At 42.8% G+C, this 16,363-nt stretch overlaps 1 protein-coding gene across 4 annotated transcripts in view; it reads left to right on the top strand.

Moving 5' to 3' along the window:
- Nucleotides 1-3,842: 3,842 nt before the first annotated feature.
- The window catches only part of LOC115558374 (protein diaphanous homolog 3), a 235,635-nt gene continuing 223,114 nt past the window's right edge, over nt 3,843-16,363 (top strand). For 2 of the 4 annotated variants that reach the window (XM_030376446.1, XM_030376444.1), the window contains exons 1-4: nt 3,843-4,416; nt 9,522-9,554; nt 9,948-10,139; nt 12,100-12,204. In XM_030376446.1, the coding sequence (XP_030232306.1) occupies nt 4,309-4,416; nt 9,522-9,554; nt 9,948-10,139; nt 12,100-12,204 (438 nt within the window). In that variant the 5' untranslated portion in view covers nt 3,843-4,308. The remainder of the gene's footprint in view (nt 4,417-9,521; nt 9,555-9,947; nt 10,140-12,099; nt 12,205-16,363) is intronic. The other 2 variants (XM_030376443.1, XM_030376445.1) reach the window with 2 other exon arrangements.

Below are 16,363 nucleotides of genomic sequence, written 5' to 3'. Positions count from 1 at the left end.
TTGAATGGGATCACGACGCGCGTCAATTTTTTTGCTGCCGGGCACGGGCGAAGGGCGCGTTCACGTATTTTGCGGCGCGTCAAATGCTGCTCGAGTTGAAATATTTCAACTTTTGACGCGCCGCAAAACCTTTGACGCGCCGCAAAACTTGATTTGACGCGCCGCAAAACTCAGGCGTCAACGCGTTCGGGCAGCAAATGCATCTTTTGGTGTGAACGCAGGGTGTGACCAATTAGTCCTGCCTAAACAGCATGATTAAACCTTTGTGCAAGCCTTCTCAAATAACTAACTGCGATTTATACTATGGGAATTGAGTTATCGGGAGCCCCTTCCCCAGATATTTAAGTGATAGGAAGGTCCTCCTCATAACTTTTGTATTCTTCAGAGAGCAATTACTTAAAGGGCTCATGTCATGCCACCAGGTGTAGGTGTGATTAGCTGGTACAAGCCGTTTGGCATAGGGAAGGAATGATTTTCATAGTGACATCACAAGTGGGCGCGTCCACCTATCTACGCTGGATAGATCACTCTACCAGCCTACCCAATGGACTGTAGCAAACGTTGCTAATCTATCCTTCATATATCTGGGTGGACACGCCCACCTTTGATGTCACCATGAAAATCATTCCTTCCCTGTGCCAAATGGCTTGTACCAGCTAATCACACCCACACCTGGTGGCATGACATGAGCCCTTTGATCTACATGACCTGGAAGTGGCACAGTGCCGCAGGTGGGCCTCGGAGCAAGATGGTCCTGGTAAAGTAAACCCAGCTTGGACCTTTAAGTGAGCAGATTATGTTCTCCCCGTGTTCACATGGGTTTCCTCCAGGTGCTCCGGTTTCCGACTTCACCATCACCAAGACATGATGTTAAATCTAGTAGAACTGGAGCCGGTCCCTGGAAGCTTCACTGTGTCTGCCCAGTGTGGCTGCCCAGTCTAGCTGCCCAGTTCTCCTGGAGATGGGTACGAGCAGGCGCTCACACTCGGACGAGATCTGAGTGGGAGCAAGATCTGAGACTTGCTCCCATGCACCCTGACCCATCAAGGTTACAAACATCTATGTTCACCTCCGCTTTCTGCTAAACCAACTTTTTATTATTATTTAATAAATATCTTTTTATGCTTTCTTTTGAATCCTGCTTTTATGTGAAGCAAGCTAGTCTGCCTTGCGTATGAAAAGTGCCACATCAATACAATTGACTATAATCCCTCATTATTACCTTTGTATAATAAAGTGATTCACAGACATCAGACTGTAATTTTGTCAGAAATTATGTCAAAACAGCAATTCAGCAATACAAACGGCAAACCACTGAAACCTTACCACGCCTTGTGGTACTTGAACACTGCCCCAACAAACACTAGCACACAGAATGTTGGCAGAAGTTGGCCAACATTCAGTATGTGAAATCAGCCACATATAGGTGCCGGAAAGCCTAACTTGGACGCTGACATTAGGCTAATCAATCAGAATCAGAATCACTTTTATTACATCTTATAGTACAGTACTCAAGAGTAAAAATCTTAGGCTTGGTTCCTCAACATTCACATAGCAGCAACAGTAAAAGATAAAATAAATAAGAATAAGAATAAGAAACCATATGAAAAGGAACAAAGTAAAAATAAATAAATAAATAAGTAAGTAGCAGCATCAATAATACTAAAAAGTAACAACAGTCTGTTGTTGTGGTGTGCGTGTGGATGGTTGGGGCGTAGTGTGTTTTTCCAGGAGTCTGACTGCTTGGGGGAAAAAACTGCTTGTCATCCTCTGGGTTTTGGCCCTTAGGCTTTGGTACCGCCTCCCTGACGGCAGTAGCTCAAACAGTTTCTGGTTGGGGTGGCTGGGGTCCCCAATGATTCGGAGGGCCTTCCTGACACACCGGGCCTTGTAGGTTTCCTGGATGGAGGGAAGCTCACATCCGCTGATCCTCTCAGCTGTCCGCACTACCCTTTGCAGCATTTTGCGGCTTTGGGCAGTACAGTTCCCGTACCAGGCAGTGATGCATCCAGTCAATATGCTCTCCGTTGTGCCTCTGAAGAAGGCCCCCAGGATCTTGGGCCCCACGCCAAACTTTTTCAGACGCCTAAGGTGAAATAGGCGCCGCTGTGCTTTTTTCACCACCTGGTTGGTGTGCTCCTCCCAGGTGAGGTCTCTGGTGATGTGGACTCCCAGGAACTTAATGCTGTGTACCCTCTCCACAGCAGACCCATTGATGGAGATGGGGTGTTGAATCTGTCTCTTCTTCCTGAAGTCCACTACGAGCTCCTTGGTCTTATCGGTGTGGAGAATGAGGTTGTTGTCCTGGCTGTACTGAGCCAGACAGTCGACCTCGCTCCTATAGGCCGTCTCATCACCATCAGTGATCAGGCCCATGACTGTCGTGTCATCGGCGAACTTGATCACTGCATTGGATCCATGTGTAGCCACGCAGTCGTGGGTGTATAGGGAGTAGAGGAGGGGGCTTAGGACACAGCCCTGGGGGGCTCCTGTGCTGATGGTCAGAGGGGCGGAGATCTTAGGACCCATCTTCACCACCTGTTTTCGATCCGTCAGGAAGTCAAGGATCCAGTTGCATAGGCTGGGATCAATGCCTAGGTCCCTGAGCTTCCTGTCGAGTCTGGAGGGGACTATTGTGTTGAATGCCGAACTATAATCAACAAACAGCATCCTCACATAGGTGTTCCTCTTGTCGAGGTGGGCGAGGGCTAAGTGGAGTGCTGTGGCAATGGCGTCATCTGTCGATCTGTTCTTCCGATAGGCAAATTGGTGGGGGTCCAGGGCTGGTGGCAGCATTCTGCAGATCAGCACCTTGATGAGCTTTTCAAAGCATTTGCTCACTATGGGGGTGAGAGCAACAGGGCGCCAGTCGTTTGGGCATGTTACCTTGCTCTTCTTTTGTACAGGAATGATTACTGATTACTAATATGCATCGCTCCAGCACTGCTCCAGCAGTGCTCCAGCATCCACACACTCCGTGGTGTCCGAAAAGCTCAACCTTCTTGCGGACACTGCAGTCAACAGACAGACCCATCCACACAAACCTGTTGGTTTTGGTGCCACTTGGTTGTGTCGTGACGTCATACTACATAAGAAAAGGTAGTCTGACGTCACGAAAATAACTCCAGCATGCAGCAGAGTGGAACGTTCTCACAGTGTTTTGGGGAAAATGGCAAAAGGATTTTTAAATAGGATTTTGCCTATTTTCTCTTAATTGGGGACTTATTTCAATTAGTGTGATAAAATTGCATAGATAACTAGTTCCACGTTCAAATAAGACAAATTACGTTTAATAAAAATAATAATGTTTATGGGTTCACTGTTGAATAAAAACCATGACAACAATTGACAAACATTCCACATGTTTGACCCATGGAACTATTAAAGAAGGTTCGACCCCAGAGGTTCTATTTTGTAGTATGAGTCATGAATCCTCGTTGAGCTTCCCGCGCACGTCCAAGCATACTGGGGTGCGTTTGTTTTAATTACACGGAGGTGGCCGTTACAACATGGAGCTGATATACATCAGCTTCATCGCCAGCCTTACCCATACTTTCTCGCTGAAATGTGATTCATTTTAGCATGTTACATATACTGCTGTAAAATAACATGTCACACATTCCTCACTGAATAGCTGGCGTTAAACACATTTCACCCACTCTTGCAATCAGGATAACGATGGAAACTAAACCAACGTCCCTCACGAAGGCAAATATGAGTGACAAGCTCACTGACCAGTCATCGGCCCGCTTGGATTGCAAAAAGTCACCGCCCGACCAATAGCCGTAACCGCCTTCAAATGGTGGACCACTATTGGTCGGATTGAACACGACAGCTGAGCGGCGCGGGTTTGTCAAAAAAAAAAAATACAAACTCATTGGAAAATAATACCCGATATGTGCGTTCTTTCATGCTCTTCAGACAGTTACTGTAGTTGTTACGGAAGAACTAAACTGTTATTCGCCTAAGCTTTCCGTGTGTTAGGGAAATCAAAACTTTACTAGAAAATCCATTAATTGGATTAGCAAAAGCCACTTTGATTAGCGTGCTGGACTAATGTGGGGTAGGTAGCATAGCGCTAACAGCAGCTTGTTTTCTCATAGGGTTTGGATGACAGCAGCCAACCTGACACTCAGATCTGACGGCCGAGGGTTTTGTAGTTAACAATGCATTTATTGTAATTTTTCTGTGTTTTTAAGAACAGTTTCGCTAAGCTAACGTGTATGCGCTAGCTGTCACCTGTGTTCACTTATTGGAACGCAGGCGTGATTCAGATCATACATACTGGTACGCAGCCCTACTTAAATTATGGATAGCTATTCTGCTGGACGGGAAGGTAAACACCAAAAGAAGAAAGGCTTCACCTCGCAACTCAGCACACCTGGCAATGACGATGGAGACCGTAAGCCCAAGTTTGTAAGTATGACACAAGGTGACGTTATGTGTGTCTGTCTCGCTGTCGGTTTGATATTTCGACATATCACATTCTTGTAAATGTGTTTTCAACAAATAGTGTAATACAGTGAGAATTGGAAACACAAGTATTTGAGATGTAATGTAAAGAGGTGGTCCCTCTCCCTCCCTCCCTCCCTCCCTCCCTCCCCACCAGGATGACTTTCCCTCTCATGACAGAATGCAATGGCATTTCAACTATTCCTTGTCAAGCATAGCATCTACCCAGAATGCTTTGCACTATATACACAAATATGATACAATCTGAATCTGTTGAGTTCATTCTCAATTTCATAGTTGGTTAATTATTGACAAAAGTTGCAGAGAACAGAACTAACTGATGAAGCGGCTCCATCCAATTTTTCCATAAGGAGTCAAAAGAATATCTTAAGTCAAAGTCCACTCTTTAATTACTGACCTTCACTGTTGCTGGTCTGTTGACTTTCGTTTGCTGGGGTGAAATCAAAAGGTTAAAATTAGCACAGACTTAACCTCCGGGCTAATCCCATTGCTCCTTACTATTGCACATCAACTGTTCCCTTATAAGGGCCAGATCGATGTGGCCAGGGCGGTCACTAGGTTTTTGTCTTCTATGTTCTCACTCAACAAAACATGTCGATTTAACATAAATACTGTACAGTGTGAGGCATAAGCAAAGGAAAAACACCATCAAAATGTGATTAATCTATCAGCTTGTGTGTGTGTGTGTATGTGTGTGTGCTTTGTGTGTGCCTATGTATTTTTTGTGTGTGTGCGCGGGGGGGGGGGGGGGGGGGGGGGGTCATCTCACCTGGGGTCTAGGGTCTACTAGCCTTTGGCCCCTGGGGTGTGGTCTGCTGGCAGGTTCGCCTGATCTGACCAGCTCCACTTCACTTCATCCATGTGACCTTGACTGTGGAAATGCAGTCCGTATGCTCTACATTCAGTTTGTTTACATGTTTACATCTTTGAAAATAAGAGGGGAAAGAATTTAATCATTTATATTCTTCCCTGTTTTCTTCTTACATGGTTCTAATGTTATTTTTCTATTAACTTTAGAAAATGCAAATCATTTTCATCATTTATATATATTTTTTATATGTTGAAAACGTCAAATGTTGACTTATCACAATATCTATTTATCCGAGTATGTTAGTCAAATCCATAATATGACATAGTGCAGATACATCTAAATTGATAATAATATTAGTATAATATATACAAATGATTTTATAATTTAGGCAATATCTGGTTACATCTGGTGCAGAATGGAGGTTTCTCACTTGGAATAGATCACCTTAATCTCCCTTATCTACCTTGTCTATATGCTTTAAGTGACCTTTAAGCTTAGTTGCACTGTGATTTCAATCCATGCAGATATATTATGTTATAAACTTGTAGTAGCAGAGGAGGACCAGCAGGGACCAATGCAGGACCAGGAACATCATGGAGAGGCACTATATGAGCTTTTGCCTGCAGGACTGAAATCTTGTTTTCGGGGTTAAAATCAGCCAGAGAAAAAAGATTGTCAGGAAATGAAACAGGCGACATGTGCTAATGTAACGTGCGACTAGCTTTTCTACATGTCATGAATGTGTTCTGAAAGTGTATAAAAGAAAAGCTTCCGAAAAGGGCTGTCACCACAAAATCTTTATGAGCAGTGGAAATAAACCTTATTAAAGTAATGGATGGTTGCAGGAGCTTTCTGTTTTGACTTCACATTAAGAGCGTGACTCTCTCCTGTAGGGAGGGGTATGAAGCCTAGTCCAGCTAGTCTGATGCCTATTTTCATCTTCTCACTCCCAACTATTCCTCAGCCCTAACTTTTTGAGGGAAGGCGATCAAACGGCCGCCCCCCCCCAGCGGCCAGAGGGCCTCTGTTTACTGCCTGACTGCAGGATGCTGCACCTGCGGTAACAGCAGCAGGGTATCCCGGCTCCATGGGAACTGGAATAAGCTTTGTCTCCCAGGCCCAGTTCACACAGTGTATGTGTGAACCCTACCAAGGGAAGTACACACCTGGAGGTCTTGAGCGAGTATGGGCAAGGAGCAGTACCGTACTGCTTCCACGGGGTCGGCTTGTCCAATCGAGTCATTATGATGTATGCGTCAGTCCCCTTTCTCTCCCGTATTCAGCCAAAACCGCTATCAGTTTGCTGCAAATTCTCGGCTTCATTGAGATGTGAAACATTTGATGAGATGGTTGCAGTGTTACATCCTGTGAATTTCAATTTCCGCTCAGGTACATGCTACCATTTGAAGGCAGCGTGTTTAGTTGTTTATGTGTTGAGAATGATTCTTAATTATCTGTAGTCTGCGTGGAGCAAGGTGATGCATCTGTTGCTATTGATTGTCTCTAGCAGATGGAAGAGCTGCTTTGGGAGTAGATTATGAATCTTGCATTGAAACAAACACACAGAGGAATTCACATGCACCACACACACACACACTTCACAACACGCAGATACATACTAAGAAAATGTGTCTATCAACACTCGGTTAAGAAAAGACCAGCACACAACCAGTTGGCATCCTCCGGCACTGTTTAAAAAAGCCTCTTCTCTTGACAAGCTTGGCTTAAACTGATTGGAACAGGTGTTCCTACTTGAGTGCTTTTCCTATTCTATATTCTCTGCTAAATGGGTGTGTGCAAACGTGCATGTAGTTTCTAATGTTGTATATTGAATGTTAATGGTACATTCAGGACTCCTGTGGTTACATTTTCTATTTGACAGATAGAACTTTACAAAAAAACACCATAGATACCCGATAGGCTTGTTGGAAACCCTCATACTTACAAGCTCTTTATCCTGCTGTCTGTCATTATTGGAAAGTAAACCACAAAGTCGTTTCAGGTATTTATTTATCTGACATTGCAGATTCAGCGTTTCCCTAAAACTTAATGGATCTCTTTCACTCTTTTTATAATTTCCTTGACCCTCTAATCCAGCGAAAAAAAACTTAGATTCTTGGTGACTCACCCCTGTTCCTTGCTCAATGACTGAGATGAGACAGCCTCTACATTTAATTAACCGAACCAGGCTGCTAATCAAGCGTTACATCTTGGTATCTCTTGTCACAAACAGTGCACCTAAACCAGTCAAATTTTACGGGTATAATTTCATAGAAATTGTATAAGCTATCCTGATCATGTCAATTCCAGTATCTAAAATTTTTTATTCTGTTTTCATGTTTTAATAATAAGTACCGGTAGTTACTATTTAAATATACCAGACCAAAGTTGCAGTCAATGGTGGGTTAATCGGGTGAAAGCAAAAGAGAGCAGGGATATGATGTATGAAAAACAAAAAAGCACCTTTACCCTTTCTTTGCCTGCCAACCCCCATGGGGTAGGGGTGGGGGGGAAAAAAACATTCATGTGAGAATCTGGATTCTATGCTTCCACAATGCTCCTTAGTGGGAAACATATTAAACGTTCTGTCCCACAGAGTTTGTTTTGCCTTTTTTACAGAATTGCAATAGTTACAGATTGTAATTTATCATATCGGCACGCAATAATCGGTGAAATATTGTAATAATCCCTAAAGCTTACAACCTGCTTACAACCTCAGTAATGAAACAAGGCCATCTGTATTCTGAATGCACCATGCACTTCTAAAATCTGCTGATGGGGGGCTTTATTTGTCACCTTTTTGTTTTTGGAAATTTGCCATTCATTTGTCCACTCATTATCTGAATAATTCTGGATTCGGGCTATGCATGGCTCTTGTCTATTAGTTTGACCTATTGAATGTGCTGCACCATATTTGGCCAGGGTTGGGATAAATTCTAGACAATCATGAAGAGACATTTTAGCTTCCGTCCTGTGGTAAGAGCAAGGGCACCAGCAAGTATAATTAGGTAAAGGTCATAGGTGAAGGCCTGGGTGAGCTCGATTCTATTGATCTCTTGAACAATAAAAACATCTCATTAGGGTTATTTTTAATCCTTGGTGTGTGCTTAGTGAACCCCGGGTCCCCCCAGAGGTGGACATCATCTAGTGAGCGTAACAAGCCTGCTTCAGGGTTTACAAGGCCTGGCTTGAGAAGCCAGAGGTTCCAACCTCTGAATTCTGTTTTATGATTGACAATTCAACAATGAACCCAAACATTTGATGTGACCACATGCAAAAAGTACTCCTTATTTTCAGACACTTTGCAGATGCATTTATATTTTTAATCATCCTTTTCTTCCCCTCCGTGAGACAGGCGTGTACAGCGGCTGAAGTAGGGAATGTTAATCTAGGACAACTCATTAGAGTGGTGCCTGGGTGACAGCTTGACGTGTCGTATTCCTGCCTGCCTTGTACATTTTATGATAATTAACGACAAGCATATTGATTGATGTCTCTTGGGTGCAGGCGCTGCAGCGTGTGAGGCGGAGACCAAACAGAAACTTCTGCCAACCGTCCTCTTTTTACGCGAGATGCGACTTTCAAAAGACCTAATCTCTCTACTGTGAATGTAACACGGCGTCAGTCTGGAACGTAATGGTGTAATGAGTTCGTTTTGACAGGAGGCCTCGCGAGGGTTGAAACTGAGGAGTTGTGGGTGTTTTTATTTTACCGCGGTTGCATAATGCGCTCCGGTGTTGCGACGTTAGTAGCAGCAGTGCTCGCTGAAGCAGGACCATTCATTACGAAAAAGAACCCACCACTTCTTAGAAATATTATACTCAGTCAATAGAGTGTGTCTGTGTGTGTATATGTGTGAGCAACATTCACATCTGAAGTTTTATTCCATTTATTTAAAACTCTGAAATACTTTTATTCTTAACGAGACCATTTGACGTCTTCACTACAATAACGGCCCACTGATCACAAGACAAAGTTGTAATAAATGACCCCTCCCACTCTTTTTTTATTCGGTGTAACGGGCCCTTCTTGTTTATTCCTGTCCCACTCTTATGTTGTTGCCTTAATATTCAGGCTGTATAGTTTTAGTTCAATTCTTTTGCCGTCTCCTCTGACCTAAATGATGAGGTTTCTCGCCAGCATAGTTTGTAAAGGTGTTATATAAATGAAGCTAAACTTGATCATTAGTCACCTTTTTTATATTTCCTAATTCCATATTCTTCTTTTTTTTTTATAGAATTTGCACTTTAAAAACCTCACAGATGATGTGGTAGGTTCTTTCAACTGCTGTCTTTACTAGTAACTAGCTAGCTAACCAACTAACTTTCAGGAATGGATGCTGACTAACGTTAACTCTCTCACTAATAGAATCTATGATGGTCTAAAACTAGCAGTAAAGACTGCTGGTGGCGAAACTACTGAAAAACCCTGCACACTGTTCACCGATGACCAAGCGTTTGCCTTGCATAGCCTGTACAGCATGGAGTTGTGTGTTTATTTTAACCCCTTCATTTTTAACCCCTTAATTTGTTTTCTGCATATTTTACATAACTTTGTCACCCGTAAAGAATGCCATGATGCTTTGTATAGGTTGGTAATCCTATGTAATTACATTGATAAGCATATATCAACATGACTGGTCTTGTTATCTGTCCCCGTACAGCTGGACAGGTTTGCCAGTATCCGTATCCCAGGTAGTAGGAAGGAACGCCCCCACTTGCCCCACGCAAAGCACGGCTCCACTGATTGGTCGGCTCCTTCCTCCACCTCCTCCTCCACCATCTCCCAGCTAGAGGAGTTGTCCTCAAAGATCACCTCAGAGAAAGAGATCCTGGCTCTGTTTGAGAAGATGATGGTATGTCGTGCTCTTTGGTTGTTGGTCTCTGAGTTTCTGATCTTCTTTCTCTAGCTCTCTCTCTGGCTCTGTATCTCTCTCTGTCCCTTTCTGTCCTTCTCTCTTTCTGTCTCTCTCTCTTGCTCTGCTCTACTCTGCTCTGGATGGATGGGTGGATGGCTGGATGATAGGTGAGTAGGTGGGTGGATGGATGGGTTGGTGAATGTGTGTGGGAGCTAGGCTGTTGCGCGATAACAGGTGTTGTCATCACACACTTACGACTCGACCTGATGTATGTGTACCCGAGAAACCAAAAGGCTGGCACATGAAATGGACGTATTAAACTTGATAACTTCTTTGACGAAGGCATGTATCAATTTGATGGGCTTTGGATCACATACACTGATCCAAAAGCCCATCAGACAGGCTATATTTCCTGGTGTGTGTGTGTGTGTGTGTGTGTGTGTGTGTGTGTGTGTGTGTGTGTGTGTGTGTGTGTGTGTGTGTGTGTGTGTGTGTGTGTGTGTGTGTGTGTGTGTGTGTGTGTCACGATAATGCTAGTACTGCAGTTAGTCACCCTTGTCAATAACATGACTGGATATTTTAATATCTACACCTCAGACCCAAAGTGGTTAGAGGACTAAAGTGGGAGGACTGGTCGGCGAGAACTTGGGGGAAATAGGAATAAGGAGAAGACCTGGGGGAACAGGACTAAGGGAGAGGACTGGGGCGGAGTGTTTGGGGGGGGGGGGGGGGGGGGGGGGGGTCTGAGCAGTAATGTGAGTCTGCGCTCAGCCTGACAGGCAGCAGTAGACATACCGGTTACCAGGGAAACGTGCTGGTGGGGGTGCTGCCTTTGATGGTTTTCCTGTTACAGCTGGGTGTCTGACTCATGGCTGTGCCAGAGTAGGATGTAAACACTCGCATAACGGATGCTCTCTGCCCTCCACTCATTCTCCAATTCATTTACTCATACCCTTCCTGAAGTAGAGCTTCACCCTCATGCACATAATGTGTGAACATGCTTACCCTGATGGCTACCTGGGGATAGCACACTCAGTCGGAGCCTGGTGGCACGAAAGAACTACAGTCTGTTATTAATGCAGTGAGGATGCGTGTATGAATACATCTTTTTTTTATAATCAATGTATTTATAATTTAGTTAAAGTTAGTCCATCTTTAAGTTGCGTTCACAACGAAAGCAAAGCACATTTTTTTTGTGCGGCCCGATAACCTACTAAGTCAATACGAAGACGCAAATAGACGCAGTGAGAATGGCGCAAGCGGCAGTGATCCATACGCACCTCCTTGAAAATGCGATGTGTGTGTGTGTGCATTCAAGATGGTGCATCAAGCAAATTATGCAAATATAATCCGCTGTCTTTTTGTCAAACTGTATTATTTTCAGAATTAATGAACTGGAAAAACTGTATAATACAGTGTTTTGTCTAAATACCCCTATTGATAACTCGTCTACTCATTGAAGCACAGCATTTGCTACAATGGGTGGAACAAGGAAAAAACATTTTCTGTGTTGTTTTCTCTGATGCTCTGCGAAAGAGCTTTTATTGTTTAGTAACTGACCTAGCCATGTGATGTAACATTTTGTTCCAGATTGAAGGCCTTTAGACTTCACTTTAATGTATTTTTGTCTTATGATTAATATTTAATCCAAACCATTCCACCTTTTGATGCATTTTCTTGTTATTCTTGTTTCAAATGTTTTGCCTCCTTTTTATTTGTAACACTGTCCTGTACGCTCCACTCCATCTGGTATTAAATTCAGTCTCATCTAATCTATTCTCTTGCAGCCTTCATGGTAAATTTATTAGATTTATATTCAAACTATTTTACCATGAAGTTATTAAACAGATGCTAACCTGTCTTTTCCCCCAAACTTGAAATGCTATAGTCAGTGTTGTCCATCCATTCATCACTGAATGGTCCAATCCTAAAGCTTTGAATGTCTTTCTCCTCGCAGGAGGACATGAACCTCAATGAAGACAAGAAGGTTCCTCTGAGGCACAAGGACCTGACCATGAAGAGAGAGATGGTCATTCAGTACGTCTTCACTGCCTCAAAAACCGTGAGTCTTACCCCTCGCCATGTCTACACACCACATGCTTCCAGCCCAATACCTTTTATTAGACTACTAGATTAACAAAATACTAGGGGATTTATGCAAATTGTGTTTGTACGCCTAAGATTATGTAAGGGGTCAATGACTTATGGAGAACCAGCAATGCTTGGTGCTTCATAGTTGTTGTAGCCACCAGAATCTTTTTAAATGTAACTGTTTTATTCAACGGAATATGATAAGTTCCATCAAAAACTGCAACTACCGGTATATAAGACATTTTGTGAATGAGTCGTCCTTTATATATAAAATATTCTAGTTGGTCAACTTGGTAGGCGATCTACCTTTTTGCACTGAATTTAAACAAAGCACGTATAATAACTGCTTTTCCTACTCTGTGCGAACTCTGTGACGTTTATCAGCAGTTGCCATGGGAACCAATATCCCTGTTGAAAGGGATTCAAACAGGAATACAGTGAAAATATTAGCTTTTCATATGTTACTAATGGCTATGGAGAACGCTTATGTGGCTATGCTAGGTCTCTGCTAATTACGCCTGGATGTGTGACTTTCATCACAGCCGTTTCCAGATTATGTTAAACTGGTCTGTGGAAATGGAGAGCGTGATAAAACATCATTTGGAACAAAAATACATTTGCTGGCTTCACATTCTGCTGCATCCGTTTTTGTTTTGCATTCATCAATGGCAACAATCATTAGTTTTAAGTGCAGCAGGATAATTGATTTGTTTTTCACGTATGTCATTTTAGTTTAGTTTCAATGTTGTTGATTTTGCTTGCCTTTTTAAAGTGTTGGTACCACGCCATTTTTCACCCCCTCTAAAAGCAGACTGCAGAAGACCTTTGAGTGTGTTTTGATAAAACTGTCAGAGTTTGTTGGAAAACGATTGAGTGTCTAAAGAAAAGATTACTCTGCACCACGGTTTTCTCCCGGAGAGAAACAGAAGGGCACACTCGCCACATCGATTTCAATTATCCAAGAACCTATTTGAAATTAAAAATAAAAGCCTTGCCATTCAAAAGGCACATGGCGCTATGAAATATCAGCCCTACAGCAGTTTTATCTCATTTGTGGCAAATGTTCAATGTTTCTCCTTAATAATGGAACAAATATAAATCTAGATGGAAAAATACATTTGTTATCTTCTCAACAAAATAAAACAAATTCCGAAAAAAATAACTCTTATTCTTAATTCAAAATTGATTTTATTTGTTCTGATGGCTTCCTGCGAACATTGGTATGAGCGGCCCCTTTGTAAGTGAAAGGACATTGCATGTTGGCTTGATGTGTGCCTCTTGGTTTGGCTGTCTGCCTTGTTTAGTGTACTTCAACGGAGACTCTGGCTGGTTTTCCATCATGTCTGTAAAACTAAAAACTTAAACTTGGAATAAAGTGCTAAATGCAAAAAGGTGTTCTGTCCATCACTCGCTATATATTATGCATGTCTATATAAACAACCCTCTCTATCTATTTTTATGACCCCAAAATCAATCTTCACAACGGTTTTTATTTTGAAACCCATACAGGCTCTATTTCTGATAAAGTTGGTGTCCAGACAGGGTGTTTTCAGGAAAAAATGACCAGCGCTGGAAGAGTTTCTTTTCTCCGTTAGCCAGTTACGTGCTGACAGATCCTCGCCTCCAGCGACAAGAATGGTTGAAACAATCCCCCCCCCAGGTACTTCAACTACACCTCAGCATCATGAGAGGCTGATCAGGGCTGGATAGGAGGAGCACCATCTCAAGGCTGAATTTGTTCTTGTTCAGTAAGAGAGGGATGGTGATTTGTTGATTAGTCTAAGAAATGGACACAGTGTTGGCTGGCTCACCCCCGGAGTAGTGGAAGACACTTAGACACTTAGCGTGGTTAGGGCGAGGCAGTCGTTCTTAACTCGCATTAGATTAGCTGGAGCAGGTTTCATTCATTGGTAGCAGCCTTGTTTTGCTTTGATTTAATCGACTAATCGACAAAGGTATCTCTTAAACCAGTTATTTTGTCCGCCAAATGGGACCAGGGTTTCACACATTTAATCTGGAGGACATTATTAGTAAGGTTAGTGGAAGATATTTTCTTTCAACCCAACGTGATGTGAGAAGCGTCGGCCGTGTGTGTGTCTGGGGATAAGAGTAGTAAGGTGGGGGGAGCTTGTGGGTCTGACGACGTGTTGCCCCAGGATCCATCTATCAGCAGTCTCTTTGGCCCCCCTGCTCCAAGGGCCATGGGGTCTTTGTGCTGGACTTTTAATTTAGCCGGAGCAGTGGGGGGGCGAGGAGGGCACAGTTGGACATCGCAAAGTAATCAAAAACATATTTACTTGTCAAAACCCCTTCACCCCACACGTAAGGAAGGTGTTTCAAACTCCTCTGCTTGCAGTCGGGAAAGGCCAAGTGAGCAGCAAGGTGTGAAGGATGAATACAAAGCAATGAAGCAAAGTTCTTGCTCTCGCCGTCTTCCTGGATGTGTGTGATGTCTTGCATTCTGTGCCGTGTGGGAAGTTTTAAACTTTACTGTGGATGATTTATGGGTTATTATGTGATTCAAACTTTTGTTTGGATGGTAATTGTTTCCCACTGTAATAAAAACCTCTAGGGCTGCACAATATCTAGAAAAACATCCATTGCAATATTTTTTTATCTGCGATATATATATACATATTGCGATAGGAAAAAGTACACATTCCTGTAGTATTCCTTGATTAACGTGCCTATTAAGTTTTTGCTGGCAACTCACTTGTATTGTCAATCAAGGGGTGGGACAGTTTTTTTTTTCAGAAAAAAACATTAGGATGGCTATACCACATGAAAAGAGAATAATAAAAAAACGAATTGTGGTTATTAGAAAAAAAATACATTTTGATACACTACTAAGACATTACAGACTATTATTGTCCAGTTTGTTCGATTTTAAACGTCCTGTGTAGTACCTTTTACTTTACACAGTTTAGTTCTAAATTTATTTCAGCTGTGGTTGGGAATCTTAAGTAGGCTGATTTTAGCTTTTTGACAATGTCGTGTTTCCCTTAAAAGTAGAGATGCACCGATTGCAAAATTCTTGGCCGATACCGATTTCCGGTTTTTAAGGAGGTCTGACCTGCCAAAACCGGTTTTTCCGATACCGATTTTCTAAGAAATAATTATAATCATATAATATGTTGATAGGTTTTCAATGTAGTGAGTCCCCGGGACCCACAGGTGGCGAGTTGGGTGGGTCCCTGAGAAATTCAATGGGTCCCGACTCCCCAGTTTAAAAAATGTGTTTCTTTTTTATTATTATTCTATTTCTTAAATGAAATTAATAGTGTTAAACTCAATACATGAAATTGTCATCTGAAAAGCGCAGCCATTTGTATGTGGTGAGCCACTGCTTCAGAAAAGTTCGCTTTTTTTGGGAGGAACATGTAGAAGGTTGAGGCAATTCTTCTGCAGTGGGCTCATCAGGCTCAGTAGAGGGGGAGGCAGAAGTAGGTACAGGCAATGTTGAGGTACTCTCTCTAGGCTGATCAGAGTCAGGGAGGAGTGCAGAGGTAGTGGGGACAGAAAATGCAGCTGCAATAGTTTGCTGACCTGCAATAGGTTTCATCTTTTTCTTTGGTGGTATTTTTGCGTTCTCTCTTCTCTGCCTGTTTCTCGAGAAAAACGGGATCTCGTTGGAAGCGCGATGTATGCGCAGGCGCCGTTTGGGCATAACAATATGTAGGCTGCCGTTCAATGTAGTTTTCATCACCACCACCGGATTATGTTTCATTTATTTCATTACAGCACGTCCCCTAAACGTTACAACATAATCGACACGAATGAGCACAGCATCGAGCAGTGGAAACGTGGGTTTATTTACTATGAAGTTTGTATTTTTAATTGTTGAAATGAAATCAGCGGTGACGAGCTAGTTGTTTTGGTAGCGGCTAAATTAGCATGTCGCGATACTTTGAACAGGGGATCACGTCTGCGCCGAGTAGATGCGCAGAGGGTTGAAACAGTGCTTGTCTGGTCTGCTCACAAGAAGGTTTCTTTGGCCAGTTACTGTGATTAAACACGAGTTGTTTAATGTTCACAATGTATCGTTTTTCATGGGGAAAATTAGATGCGTCCCCGGGACGCATGGATAGTGAGTTTAGTGCGTCCTTTCAGATTTGAATGCGTCAGGGACG

The sequence above is a fragment of the Gadus morhua genome, chromosome 14 (genome assembly GCF_902167405.1).
Source record: "Gadus morhua chromosome 14, gadMor3.0, whole genome shotgun sequence".
NCBI classification, from domain to species: domain Eukaryota; kingdom Metazoa; phylum Chordata; class Actinopteri; order Gadiformes; family Gadidae; genus Gadus; species Gadus morhua.
Note: the sequence above shows the minus strand (reverse complement) of the source record. Positions and strands in the feature narration are given on the sequence as shown.